Here is a 14,585-nt window from a genome sequence, read left to right on the forward strand (position 1 = left end):
TTTCAGGAAGTTCTTATCTAGAAGTATTGGCAGAAGTCAGCTAGCTTCTATGATATATGCTGTGTCTGGAAACAAAAGAGTCGGCATTGGTTTTGAGGGTGAAACCCCATACAAACTTGAACCTGTTGATGAAATGAAATTCACATACAAGCCATTGTATGATCAGTTCAAGTATGGCCACTCCCATGATATTAGGCACACTTCACATGCTCAAAGTTTTCACATAACACACACCAAAAAGCATGTGACACAACCTAGGAAATATCATGAAACTCACATTAAAAATTATCATGCTGTTCCTCCTATTGCTTACAATGTTAAACCCAAGTTCAATCAGAACTTGAGAAAATCTAACAAGAAAGGACCCAAGAGAATGTGGGTACCTAAGGATAAGATTATTCCTATTGCAGATATCCTTGGCTGCAAAAAGGACAAAGCACAACATGTCATGGTACCTGGACTCTGGATGCTCACGACACATGACAGGAAGAAGGTCTATGTTCCAAGACCTGGTGCTTAAGTCTGGAGGAGAAGTCAAGTTTGGAGGAGATCAGAAGGGCAAGATAATTGGCTCTGGATCTATAAAGTCTGGTAACTCTCCTTCCATTTCTAATGTACTTCTTGTAGAAGGATTAACACATAACCTCTTATCTATCAGTCAATTGAGTGACAATGGTTATGATATAATCTTTAATCAAAAGTCTTGCAAGGCTGTAAATCAGAAGGATGGCTCAATCCTATTTACAGGCAAGAGGAAGAACAACATTTATAAGACAGATCTGCAAGATCTTATGAGTCAGAAGGTGACTTGTCTTATGTCTGTTTCTGAAGAGCAGTGGGTCTGGCACAGAAGATTAGGTCATGCTAGTTTGAGAAAGATTTCTCAGATTAACAAACTGGATCTTGTCAGAGGACTCCCTAATCTGAAATTCAAATCAGATGCTCTTTGTGAAGCATGTCAGAAGGGCAAGTTCTCCAAACCTGCATTCAAGTCCAAGAATGTTGTTTCTACCTCAAGGCCATTAGAACTCTTGCACATTGATCTGTTTGGCCCAGTCAAAACAGCATCTGTCAGAGGGAAGAAATATGGATTAGTCATCGTAGATGATTATAGCCGCTGGACGTGGGTAAAATTCTTGAAACACAAGGATGAGACTCATTCAGTGTTCTTTGATTTCTGCATTCAGATTCAATCTGAAAAAGAGTGTAAAATCATAAAGGTCAGAAGTGATCATGGTGGTGAATTTGAGAACAGATCCTTTGAAGAATTCTTCAAAGAAAATGGTATTGCCCATGATTTCTCTTGTCCTAGAACTCCACAGCAAAATGGAGTTGTAGAACGAAAGAATAGGACTCTGCAAGAAATGGCCAGAACCATGATCAATGAAACCAATATGGCTAAGCATTTCTGGGCAGAAGCAATAAACACTGCATGCTATATTCAGAATAGAATCTCTATCAGACCTATTCTAAATAAGACTCCTTATGAATTGTGGAAGAATAAAAAGCCCAACATTTCATATTTCCATCCTTTTGGATGTGTATGCTTTATTCTGAACACTAAAGATCATCTTGGTAAGTTTGATTCCAAAGCATAAAAATGTTTCCTTCTTGGATATTCTGAACGCTCAAAAGGCTACAGAGTATACAATACTGAAACATTGATTGTAGAAGAATCAATCAATATCAGGTTTGATGATAAGCTTGGTTCTGAAAAACCAAAGCAGTTTGATAATTTTGCAGATTGTGATATTGATATATCAGAAGTTGTTGAGCCAAGAAGCAACGCATCAGAAGCAGAGCTTCTCAGAAGCAAAGAATCGGAAGATCAAGTATCAGCTTCTCTGGAGAATCTAAGCATTTCTGAAGAACCATCTGTCAGAAGATCATCCAGACTCATCTCTGATCATTCAGAAGATGTCATTCTTGGAAAGAAGGATGATCCAATCAGAACAAGAGCATTCCTTAAGAACAATGCAGACTGTCAATTAGGTCTTGTATCTTTGATCGAGCCAACTTCTGTTGATCATGCTCTAGAAGATCCAGACTGGATAATTGCTATGCAAGAAGAACTGAATCAGTTTACAAGGAATGATGTTTGGGATCTTGTTCCTAGACCAGATGGATTCAATATAATCGGTACAAAATGGATCTTCAGAAACAAGCCCAGAATGTGAAGATGAGAAGTTCTTATGTATGGGTATCTTCTGAAATAAAATTTGTTTTAAGAAGTTCTGATTGAAATCAATTAGAAATTTGTGATTCAGTTATTACTAACGTTTCATTGTCTAAGTTGATTCAGAATCTCTTTAAAAGCAAAACAGCTGTAACTGGCTATCCAGATGGTAAACACGTGTTCACTATTCCTGGACAAGCGTGCGTGCAGTTGAGGGGACGTCTACTTAGGTAACTGTGCAAATCACGTCTTTTGTCATTATTATCTCTCCTTACGTCACGTAACATTAAATGCTTTTCATCATTTACTCTCTTTCAGTTTTCTTTTTATATTCTTCAAACGTTTCTTTTCCCTCTTATATTTCTCTCACTTTGCATTCAGTTTCTTTTTCGTTCTCTCTCTTCCCATTCATATCATAAACCCTAGCAGTTTCCATTATCTGCAACTTCATCATGAATCCATCGTCAAGCTCTGGGAATCAAGATAATGATCAGAAACAAAAGAGAAAGGCAACTGCTGAACCAGAAACCAAACCAAAAAGAGTAAGGATCACTCCCTCTTCAAAGACCTCCACCACCTCTTCCTCCTCATTCATCCTCTCGGAACCACCTTCTTCACCATCTGATATCTCCTCTCCTTCAACCCATCCATCAGATATTTCTTCATCTCTCTCACACCCTTTTCCCATCAGAACACCTAATCCCTATAGTGTTGTTCTTCCCGGCTCCAGGTTCACTGTCAACCCTCCAACCCCTACCACTCAATCATATCTGGAGCTTTTACATTCTGATGTAAATGGCTGGTTGGAGATTCTGGGTGCTGCTCACCTTAACCATCTGGATGAGTATGCTACAAGCAACCTTTGGGATACCTTTCGTCAGGATTTTCTGGTTAGGGCTACAGACACTCAGAGAAGGATCATGTCTGAAGCTCCTGGTATTCGTGGTCTTCGGTTGGAAGCTGGTGAAAGCAGCTATCACCATCTCATCAGGAACAGAAGTGTTCTTGAGAAGAAGATACCTGCAGATGAGTTGGAAGAAGAAAATCTCTGCAGAGACATCGTGGTGTGGAAACCATGGTTTCCTGTGCTGACTGGAGATTTTCAGTGGCTGTTTAACTGGTTCAGAATGAACCCTTCTGAAAAAGCACCTCACATGGTCTTTCCAGTAGTGGTTTATCCTGCTGAAGTTGCTGGTCCTACTCCTCCAACAAACCTTGCAGCTATTCTTCAAGCGTTGGAAGATGGAACTTCTGAGCTGCCTGAACCAGAATATGCTAAGGCTACTTCTGAGTCAGACTCAGATGAGGAAATGGAAGATGCACAAGCTGAAGATCTCCCAGAAGATCACCTGCTGAGATTGCTGTCCCTTTTGGCAGAAATTCAGGTGCCTCTTCTTCTGGTGAAACCTCAGCTCTGATGGAGACCTTGGAAGCTCTTCATCAGAATCAAGCTATGCTGGCTTCTCGTTTGGACGCGCAAGAAATAGCCAATGCTGAGTTTCGCTCCTTCATGGCAAGGCAAGCTACAAGCACTGACGGGATTCATGATGTTCTGGCGCGGATTTTGCGTAGGCTAGGGTCTTAGTCTTTGGTCTTTGTAGTTTTCTTTCTTTGTTGCATCTGTTTTCCTGCATTCCTCTCTTGTAATCTTTCTTTGATTATAAATGAAACGGTTCTTTGTGTTTTTACATTCCAGTGATTTTATTTGTCGTTTTATTCATCTGAATCTTTTGATATATTCTTTTTGATGATATGACAAAAAGGGGGAGAAGATAAATGATAAATGATTTGATTAATCTATCAGTTGCTGGGTAAAGCTCCCACACATTTACTAACAAGAACTGCAAGTTCTATATGGTTTAAGTGTTTTGCAGGTATAAAGAAGTGAAGAGAATCTTCAAAGCAAACACAAGAAGCAAAACCATAAGAAGTGTTATTCTGTAAAAAGAATAAACTCATGGAAACTGAAGCAAGCTGAGTGCTATCAAGCTTCAGAAATCAGAAGCACTGATAATAGAATTTGATCCATATTTGTCTATTTGCTCTGACAAAATTCTATTTGCTCTGATACATCATTTTAGCCTATATGGCTCTGATACATATCATGTGTTCTAATATACATTTTATGTTCTGACTCGTTCATGCTGACTTTTGTCGTTTAGTTTTTGTTCTGTAACATTTCAGGATGTAGAGATGCTCTGAAGATGCTCTGGTACATTCAACAATGTTCTGATACAAATCTAGCATGAAGTGATGTTGGTAGAAATTCAAAGCTCTGAAGCTATCCGAGGGAAGCAGAAATCAGAAGCTGTGAATGTTCTAAAGATCCAGAAAACTCAAGTTCTGAAGCTGTCCTAATTGGAAGCAGAAATCAGAAGCTGTGAATGTTCTGAAGATCAAAGAAATTCAAGTTCTGAAGCTGTCCTAAATGGAAGCAGAAATCAGAAGCTGTGAATGTTCTGAAGATCAAAGAAATTCAAGTTCTGAAGCTGTCCTAGATGGAAGCAGGAATCAGAAGCTGTGAGTGTTCTAAGGATCTAAAGAAATTCTAGTTCTGAAGCTGTCCAATGGAAGCAGAAGTCAGAAGCTATGAATTCTCTGAAGACAGAAGCTTATGTGATCGTCTCTACCGAAATAATCAGGGAAGTCTTTTATTAAAGTTCTTCGAGTATTTATTTCAGGGGGAGATTATTTATCTCAGGGGGAGATTGTTAATCTCAGGGGGAGACATATTCATATGCTTATGCTTATAGCTGTGTAATTTGTCTTTTGCCGTCTGCTCTTTCTGATCGCAAATTCATATCATTTATATATGTTTTTGTCATCATCAAAAAGGGGGAGATTGTTAGAACAAGATTTGTTCTGATCAATTATCTTAGTTTTGATGATAACAATAATATGAATTTTGCTTAAGATAATATGGTACTCTAATCCAATGCAATTTCCTTTTCAGGAAATATATAAAGAGTATGCATAATTCAGCGCTCAGAAGCTTTGTCTCAAAGGGTTCAGCATGCAACATCAGAACATGGTCTGGCAAGACATCAGAAGATGGTCGAAGCAGAATCAGAACATGGGTCTATGGAAGCATCAGAAGAACAAGAGATCAGAAGCACTGAAGTTCTGATGGTATCACGCTCAGAAGCACTTCAAGGTCAGAAGATCAGAAGATGCTTTGCACCAAGCTGTTTGACTCTGATGATATTCAAACGTTGTATTCACAAACATCAGATCAGAAGGAAGTACACGTGGCAAGCTACGCTGACTGACAAAAGGAACGTTAAAAGCTACTATAGGCAACGTCAGTAGACACAGCGTGAACAAGGCTCGAGGTAGTTGACAAAAGCGTATAACATTAAATGCGATGCTGTACGGAACACGCAAAGCATTAAATGCACTCAACGGTCATCTTCTCCAACGCCTATAAATATGAAGTTCTGATGAGAAGCAAGGTTAACAATGCTGAACGATTCTGCACAAAACAACTCATATTAACTTGCTGAAACTCTGTTCGATTCAAAGCTCAGAATCTTCATCTTCATCAAAGCTCACTACATTGCTGTTGTAATATATTAGTGAGATTAAGCTTAAACGTTAAGAGAAATATCACAGTTTGTGATTATAGCTTTTAAGAAGCAATTGTAATACTCTTAGAATTGATTACATTAAGTTGTAAGGAACTAGAGTGATCGTGTGGATCAGAATACTCTAGGAAGTCTTAGAAGTTATCTAAGCAGGTTGTAACTAGAGTGATCGTGTGGATCAGTATACTCTAGAAAGTCTTAGAGGGTATCTAAGCAGTTGTTCCTGGAGTGATCAGTGTGTGATCAGAAGACTCTGGAAGACTTAGTTGCTGACTAAGTGGAGAACCATTGTAATCCGTGCGATTAGTGGATTAAATCCTCAGTTGAGGTAAATCATCTCTGCGGGGGTGGACTGGAGTAGTTTAGTTAACAACGAACCAGGATAAAAATAACTGTGCAATTTATTTTTATCTGTCAAGTTTTTAAAGCTACACTTATTCAAACCCCCCCTTTCTAAGTGTTTTTCTATCCTTCAATCATGACCTTTTAGAATTCTCCATCTCCATTTGTTAAGAAAAGGCAAATTGAAATCCGAATTTTTTTTTTTGATGTCAAGCCCTCTTTCTTCCAACTCACCCAATGAATCCTTCTCTTATTATCCTCCACCCCTCATCCCCAAAGAAAAATACTTTGCATCCTAGTAAATTCTTTGGCCACCATAACCGGCATCTTATAAAAAGACATATTAAAAATAGTGAGCGAGCTAAGAATGGATTTCAAGAGAGTGATCCTACCACCCAAGCTAAGAAATCGGTTTTTCCAACCCGCTAGGCGCTTCTTCATCTTCGACAAGAGAGTTATCCAAGAAGAGTATCTTCTTGGATTACATCCAATAATGATCCCAAGAAACAAAAATTTGCTAGCCTCCACTTTACAAGAAAGAACAAAAGAAGCGGCATCTAAGAAATTATTATTCGCATTAATCCCAATCAATTTACTCTTATGATAATTGATTCCAAGACCCGACACAAGCTCAAAAGCTTTCAACACCACTTTAATATCCCACACTTGTCTCCAAGTACCTTCACCCACCAATAAAGTATCATCCGCGAATTAAAGAATATCGACGACACTACTCCCATTAATCCCCACACCTCTAAATTCACTGTTCTCAGACAACTTCCGAACAAGACCCGCAAGCCCCTCGATAACCAACACAAAAAGGAAAGGCGATAAAGGATCCCCTTGACTTAAACCTTTCTCCACAACAAACTCCTTCGTCGGACTATCATTAACCAACACGGACATACTAATTTGAAAAACCAACATTTTCATCCATCTCCTCCACCTCACACCGAAATCCATCCTACACAACATGTTTATAAGAAAATTTCCAAGAAACCTTATCATACGCCTTCTCAAAATCTAATTTAAATAAAAGGCAACCCCTCACCTCTTTCTTAGCAAAATCCACAACCTCATTAGCCACCAAGTCCCCCATTAAGAAGATGTCTACCCGAATCAAAAGCATTTTGACACGGCAAAATAATCGAGTGAAGCACTTTTTTCAATCTTCCTGCCAAGATCTTGGAAGTAACCTTATACATACAACCCACTAGGCAAATAGGCTTATATTCATCCAAAGAAGTCGGATTCAGAGGCTTAGGAACCAAAGTAAAAAAAGATGAAAATATTGCCTTTGAGATTCTTCCACCTGAATGAAAATGATTAAGATAATTCACAAAATCATCCTTAATGAAGAACGAACACTTTTTTATAAACAAAAAGGAGTAACCATCCGGACCCAGGCTCTTGGAACTTCCATAACACCAAATAGCTTCCTTAATTTCATCTTCTTGAAAAGGACATTCAAGAACTAAATTATCCTCAGAAGTAATACTCTTAAAAGAAATACCATCTAAAAGCATTCTATCCGCATCTAACTCGATAAATTTGTTAGAAAAATGTTTTCTCACTTCTTCCCTAACCTCCTGTGGTGTCGTTTTCTTTTACCTCCCCGTTTCACTTGGGAGGACGGCACGCTAGACCCTTCACGCGAAATTTGGAAGGAGAATGCGCCCGTGGTGGGATGAATTTTATTTCAGTTCTTCCTACGATATCACACGAACTTTCTTATTTGTCCTACGAGTAGGAAAGGGGAAAAAAGATCTCAACTAAACCCTAGGAGTTTGCTAAGTGTGGGGATTTCACCTAGACTAGAAATTCTGGAGTCCGGGAGGTCGGTTATACATAGGGAAGTGTTTAAACACCCTACATATCTGTAGTACTCTACAGGAACCTTCTCTGTGTCATTGTGTTTGTGTTTATTGCTAATGATTGGGAAAGTTTCTCCTTTGTATTAGGAGAAAGAATTAATTTGATTTGAAGAGAGACAGACATATAGACAGACTGACTATTTTTGGTATTTTATTAGCTCGCTGAGATTCCTTGTGAACCTCATGCCTACATATCCCTAGTGGAAGTCAGAGCTTAATGTAGTTCGGGGAACTAACTAGGGAAATTAATTATTTTTGGTGCCTTGCTTGAAGCTCAAGGTTGAAGCTTGGAATTAAGTCTCTGTTTACAGTAAAGAGACATGAAATTATCTCTACAGAGAGGTATTTGTACTATTCTACCACAAACATTTAAAGGAGTGACAGAATAACTGAATTCATTTCATTCAAGAGGGGGACCTTACTTGTGTATGTGCAAGTATACCAGTCAAATGCCTCTTAAATGAAAGAAAGATGCTCATCCAAATTAGGGAAAGTTACCACATGTCTGGGTTTTACTGCCAGCTCATGCCTTTCAAAATCCTAAATGGGAGACTTGATTAAAATTGAAATTGAAATGGAAATGTTTGTTTGTTTGAATGTGGTAGAGTAGTAAAAATATCTCTCTATAGAGATAAGCTATGTCTATCTACTGTATAAAAGATTTGACTTTAGCTGGCTTGTATGAGGCCCAAGCTTGAGGCTTTTTGATTGATTTATTAATTATTATTGACTTTGGGAGATGGCTCCACTGGGGGTTAATTACAGGGTATTTTTGTGTTCTGTACAAAGCCCAGAATTGAGGCTGACTCTACTTAGGGAGACTCTATTTATGTGCCTTGTACAAAGCCCAAGGTTGTGGCTAACTGTTAAGGATAATTGAATTTTTTAAGACTATGAATGACTCTATTTTATGTGCCTTGTACAAAGCCCAAGGTTGTGGCTGACTCTAGCTAGGGAAAACATTATTTTCTGCCTTGTACAAAGCCCAAGGTTGTGGCGGACTCTTAAATGAATTAAGTATGGATGACTATATGGGGAAAGATCCTAAGTGTTAGGAATCTTCGACACATGAAAATATGGTTTATCTGCCTTGTACAAAGCCCAAGGTTGTGGCTACTGAGTGATGAAGGACTCACTGGGGAAACTCTATTATCTGCCTTGTACAATGCCCAAGGTTGAGGCTGACTCTTGACAGGGGAGTTTTATTGTTTGGTGCCTTGTATGAAGCCCAAGGTTGAGGCTAACTGTTTTTGTTGGTTTTGACTCTACTGAGGAGGTTTTATTTATTAAAAGACTGTTTTTTCTTTGGAAGCTAACCCTTTCCAGGGATTTTGACTCAACTGGTGAATTTGTCTGTTAAAAGACTGACTTTATCATGTTTTTGGAGGCTGACCCTTTCCAGGGGTTTTGACTCTTTTGGGGAAATTATCTCCTAAGAGAAATGAATCTTTATTTTTTTGACTCTTTTATTAATTGACTTTGGAGGCTAACCCTTTCCAGGGGTTTTTATTAAAATGAAGGAATGTGTGGAAGCTAACCCTTTCCAGGGATTTTGTTTTAGACAGATGTTGGAGGCTAACCCTTTCCAGGGGTTTTTGATATTTTGAATGGCAGAAAGATTATCTAATGGAGACTTCTTGTTTAAAGCCCAAGATGAAGGCTGACTCAATGCTGAGGATGACCAAACATGGATCCTAGACTCTGCTAAGGAAGATTGATGAAGATAAGGGTGACAGAGACTGTCCATGTCTCTCATTCCAAAAGGTGTACTCAATGCAAAATTGAGACAAACTTAGCTTGTTTAAAGTCTGGTTTAAACTGGAAGAAACTCACCAGGGTAGGCTAAAAGGTGACTAAAGACCTGTTCCTATGTTTATAAGAAACCTGTTGGGTCCTTGTATACAAGCTCAAGAGGAAGCTGGAAATGCTTTTAAGAAGCCTGTGGGTCCTTGTACAAAGCCCAAGAGGAGGCTAATCGAGGGTCCTTGTTATAGCACAAGAGAAAGCTATGTAGTTTTGAACTTATTTTGGCTCTAAGCAAATGGGTAAGAGGTTTCACCGGGAATAATTCCTCTTTGGGTGGATGTGTCCTATTATTTGGATTCTAAGGTTTTTGCCAAGATGTTTCACCGGGAATAATTCATCTTGGGGGTTTGAACTACAGATCTCTAATTAGGAAAGAGCCTTCACCGGGAAGACATTCTCAATCCTAGGTCATATTCCTAATATATATATATATAGTTTAACTGTCCTAAGGTTTATACTCAAACGTAGTTCTAAACTAATATATATATGCACAGTTTATATTTGACAGTAATTTAAATAAAGACTGTAAATTGAAAGCTTGTAAAGCCTAACCTGGATGGAGTGGAGGCCATTGAAGAAGTATGTACAGAGCCTCAACAGTAATTTTTGTTGTTTTGTTGATAACAGTTGAATATATATATGATAAACAGTTAATGGTTTTTGAAAACAGAAGAAGTGAAGATGGACAAAGGTCACATAGGTATCTGAAGAGTTTCACCGGGAATAATGCCCTTCAAATACCAGAAGAATGTTTTTGAAAACAGAAAGAAGATTTTGAAAATACAGTTTTGAAAACAAGCTAAGAAGAGAAGGTTTTTGGGACTCACACTCTATTAGAGGCCCAGTACTTTGCAGTACTGGTGATAAAACAGTTGGAAATGATTTGAAATGATATAAGGTTTTGTTGTTTGAAAACCTTAATCATTTGATTTAATCAGAGATTGAAAACAGTTTTGAGAATTGACAAAAGTCAACTTAATTAAAGTAAAAATAAAGATTTTTACTTAATTAAGACCTAAACAATTAGGGTTTTATCATAAAATTATTTACAAAGTGATTAGGTTAAAATAAAGTGATAATATATATTTAAAGTATTTAAGAAAACACTTAAAAACATACTATTTTAAACCTAATTAAAATTCAAGAAATAAATAATATTTTTATGATTTTTTTGACTATTCACAAAATAGATATATTAAATAATAGGTGTATGAAAAATGAAGTGAAAATGATTTATTTTGATAGGTGAATTAATTGTGTGAAGTTGTGAAGAAATTTAGTGTAAAAAGTGATAAAAAAAATGGTTTTGTCACCTAGAGGGGTTGAACTCACGCCCTCCAAGTCATTGGCCAAAACACCCACCATCTGGGCTACGCGCGCAGTTTGTTTAAGATGCACATCCAACTTATTATATTTTCAAACAAGTGGCAAAACATTGAAAAATAAATGAAGCAAAAAGTCTGGGGCGAGGGGGATTCGAACCCCAGACCTTGGGCATGAGGAGACTAAGAGCGCATGTGTGGCCACTAGGGCAAGTTGTTCAGTCGTTAATAAAACGCACACCATTCAAAATAAAATAAACTCTCCCCTGAGAATTCAAATTTGCGCGCCACCACCATCTTCATCTTCAACCTCAAGCTCTCCATTTTTGAATTTCTGAACTTACTCGTTTCTCAACCATTTGCAACGATGTAAACATGAAACTTGCTCTAAATTCACTCACGATTCTAAATATGTAACTAACATGAACTATCATTAACTACATCTAACTAATTTACCAGAAATCGTGAAGAACCCTAAAATTTCAAAATTAAATTAAATGACTATACTGAAAGATAAATGGATGATGATAGAGGGTTTTCAATCCTCTGATGATGCTGAACAAGATAGAATCGAGCTATTTCACAAAGAGTACTTAAATTAAAGAGAGGGAGTTCAGAAACTTACCTCTGAAAATGGAGATCGTGAGGATGATAGAGAGCAACTGGGCTTGTATGAATGATCCCAAAAGCTTCCTTGTGGCTCAGTGATGCTAACTGAATGCTTGTAATGACCTCAAACCTCCTGAATTGTTCTATGGACCTCCCTCGATTTCAGCTTCAAGTGAACATGGAGGGTGTTGATTCTCGAGTTACAGATGAGCTGCAGCCATCTGGTTAGCTTCACTATGACCTGAGGAGTGTGTCTGGATGATTGGCTTGCCTTGAAACCTTCTGAATCACTCCATGGACCTCCAACTACAGATGCTCCAAAGTGAGAGCAACAATGGTGTTCCTCCACCTACAGAAGTGATCCAGGTGCTTGGATCACCTCAAATGACCTCCCTTGAGATGTTAGAATGCTCACTTCCCAAAGATAAGCTCTGGTTTGAAGAAATCGATTCTTCTTGCCAAAGAACTTTGAAAAACAATGAACAAGAGAAGAGAAAGAGAAAGCAAGTAATATGGTTGCTTTGGTGTGTTTTTCTACTGAATTGTGCTCTCCTATTTATAGGTAAATGTCTCAGTACTGAGTGAGAGAGTGAGCTTGCTTAGTGAAGCAAGTTTGGTTTCTTAGCCATGAAGAAATTTCAAAGAATATCCAAGTGTGATCATTGCATTTTCGAGCCACCTCCCCTATCCATTGATTCTATCTGATCTTAGGGGACAATTCAGATGCAAAGTGAGCTCTAATTGGTTGGTGAGAAGATTCCTTGGGTGATTCATCAATTTGCCATAAATTCTCAAATGTAATCATTACATAATCACATGTTCTTGTTTTAAGAATCTTCTTCAATTATCATGGCATGGTGAAAATGAATGCATGGCATGTTTGCAGATGTATTATGGGTCATGTAGCATCTGTATTTGAGGTCATGTGCACAAAACTTCAAAGTTCCAAAATGATGCATGACCTATAATTTCACTTCATGAGGCCAACTTTGAACAAGCATAACTCTTAGCTCAAATTGAATTTTGAGAAGGTTGAACACAATTTGGAAAGCCCTAAACATCTACTTTAAATCATTAGTTTATGTCTTCTTCAGAATCCTTTGGGAAATTTGTGAAAAATGAGGCCAAAGTTGGAAGAAAACTAGGTTAAAACACTTAGAAAAATTTCTAAGTGTTTATGACCTAAACTTCAAAATTTCCAAAACTTCATAAATGGTTGATCTTTTGAAAAAAGTTCCCTTGTAAGATGTTGTTTTATTTGGCAAGATCTACAACTTTCATGTTGGAAGTTTTTTGAGTTGTGTAGGTGAAATTTTGAGATCTCACCATGCCTTCAAAAACCCTAATTCCCGACTTTTCGCTCCTTGATGAATTTCTTTGAATTTCTTTGGTCAAATGACTTTGACATCCATATATTGATGATATTGATCTTTGAAAGTCATTTTTTGACCAAAAACCTTAAAAGTCAATGATGATCCTTCACAGTTGACTTTTTCCTGACAAAGTGAATTTTTGGGCTTTTGTGTAGAAACAATATCTTTTCCTCAAATGAATGATTTAAATGGATTATATTGAGGTAGTAGAGATCCTTGAATCATGTCTTGAGTTTTGGATTCATGCCCTGATCAGAAGTCAACTATCTTGGTGAATTAGGTCAAAACCCTAATTTGTCGACCATGTGAAAATAATGACTGTAGACTTTGAATTGAAGTGTGATGTCTAGTAGATCTTGTCATATGAGTTATTTGAAGATGATTGATGTCTTTGAATGACCCTCTGAGGTTTTTTAGGGTTTCCCAAATGTGATCCCTGATTTTAGTCCTTGATAGGCTCAAAACCCTAGTCTGGTGACCTGAGTAAACCTGTACTCATATGATTGGATGTCTAATCAATCATAGATGAGAAAAGTGAAGTTTTTGAGCCCCATGATTGTATTAGAGACTAATCTTTGTATTGATTGATCCTTTGCCTGAGCTTTCTTGTCTTTGAGCATCCTCGATTAGGTACCAGATGGAGAAATGACTGCTCTGGGTACTTGTCTTGACCTGATGAAAAATCCTGAAGATATGCCATCTCAGGGGGGTCAAAAATTAGGGTATGACACCTCCTCCACCTTCTCCACCAAACCCTCATGAGTGTTAATCGGCTCTGTATGATTGTGCCTTCTTCTTTCCCTCACCACATTATGAAAAAAACTACAAATCGAATCTCCATCATTTAACCATTTAAGTCTTGATTTTTGAACAAGCATGTTTTCCTTTATCCTCAAATTTAGCCAAAGCCTCTTATTAGCACCATTCCTACCATTAAGAGAGTCACCAAGCATATCCTCACACATTTCTTCCAATTTAGAACCCCAAAAATTGATATCCCTCGAACTATCCTCCACCAACAAATCAATTTTGCCAAAAACCGATTTATTCCACCACTTTACTCTCTCTTTAAGTCGTCTAAGTTTTTATTTTAGGAAAAAATCTCCTCTACCTTCAACAACCATTTCCTTCCATTCCTTTTCTACAAAAAGGATGAACGAATTAAAAGAAAAACATTCATTATTAAACTTGAAAGATTTATGACCCCAATTTATGTTATCCACCACTAACCAAACCGAGTAATGATCCGAGGTATCTCTCACCGCTACAAGTTTAACAACTACCCCCATCTATTAACAATAACATGCAACACGAGGAACCGAACAATTATACTCATCACCCTTCCATCTCCACTATACGAAGTATACTTTTTCCCTTTACAAGGCACATCCACCAAACCACTATCTTCGATGAATTTACAAAAAAGATTTGAACCATTATCCAATTCCCTCCCCATCCTCCCTTTAGATAACACTTTGATCCCTAAGAATCCCTCTCCT

General features: G+C 37.7%; 1 protein-coding gene across 1 annotated transcript; it reads right to left on the minus strand.

Annotated features, from left to right (window-relative positions):
* Positions 1 to 6,369: 6,369 nt before the first annotated feature.
* On the minus strand, positions 6,370 to 7,008 carry LOC131605258 (uncharacterized). The gene is made up of 2 exons (XM_058877636.1): positions 6,867 to 7,008; positions 6,370 to 6,782 (listed from the first exon to the last, which is right to left on the minus strand). The coding sequence occupies exons 1-2, from the start codon at positions 7,006 to 7,008 to the stop codon at positions 6,370 to 6,372; spliced, it is 555 nt and encodes a 184-aa protein (XP_058733619.1).
* Positions 7,009 to 14,585: the final 7,577 nt, after the last annotated feature.

Source organism: Vicia villosa, linkage group LG5, assembly GCF_029867415.1.
Source record: "Vicia villosa cultivar HV-30 ecotype Madison, WI linkage group LG5, Vvil1.0, whole genome shotgun sequence".
Classification (NCBI taxonomy): Eukaryota; Viridiplantae; Streptophyta; class Magnoliopsida; order Fabales; family Fabaceae; genus Vicia; species Vicia villosa.

Bases quoted from the DNA above. Each gene is read 5' to 3' on its own strand.
- LOC131605258 (XM_058877636.1), bottom strand. From the start codon at position 7,008: ATGTCCGTGTTGGTTAATGATAGTCCGACGAAGGAGTTTGTTGTGGAG. The intron at 6,783-6,866 runs GTGAATTTAGAG...TGGTGGGTGAAG, and splicing joins TCGGAAGTTGTCTGAGAACA to GTACTTGGAGACAAGTGTGG.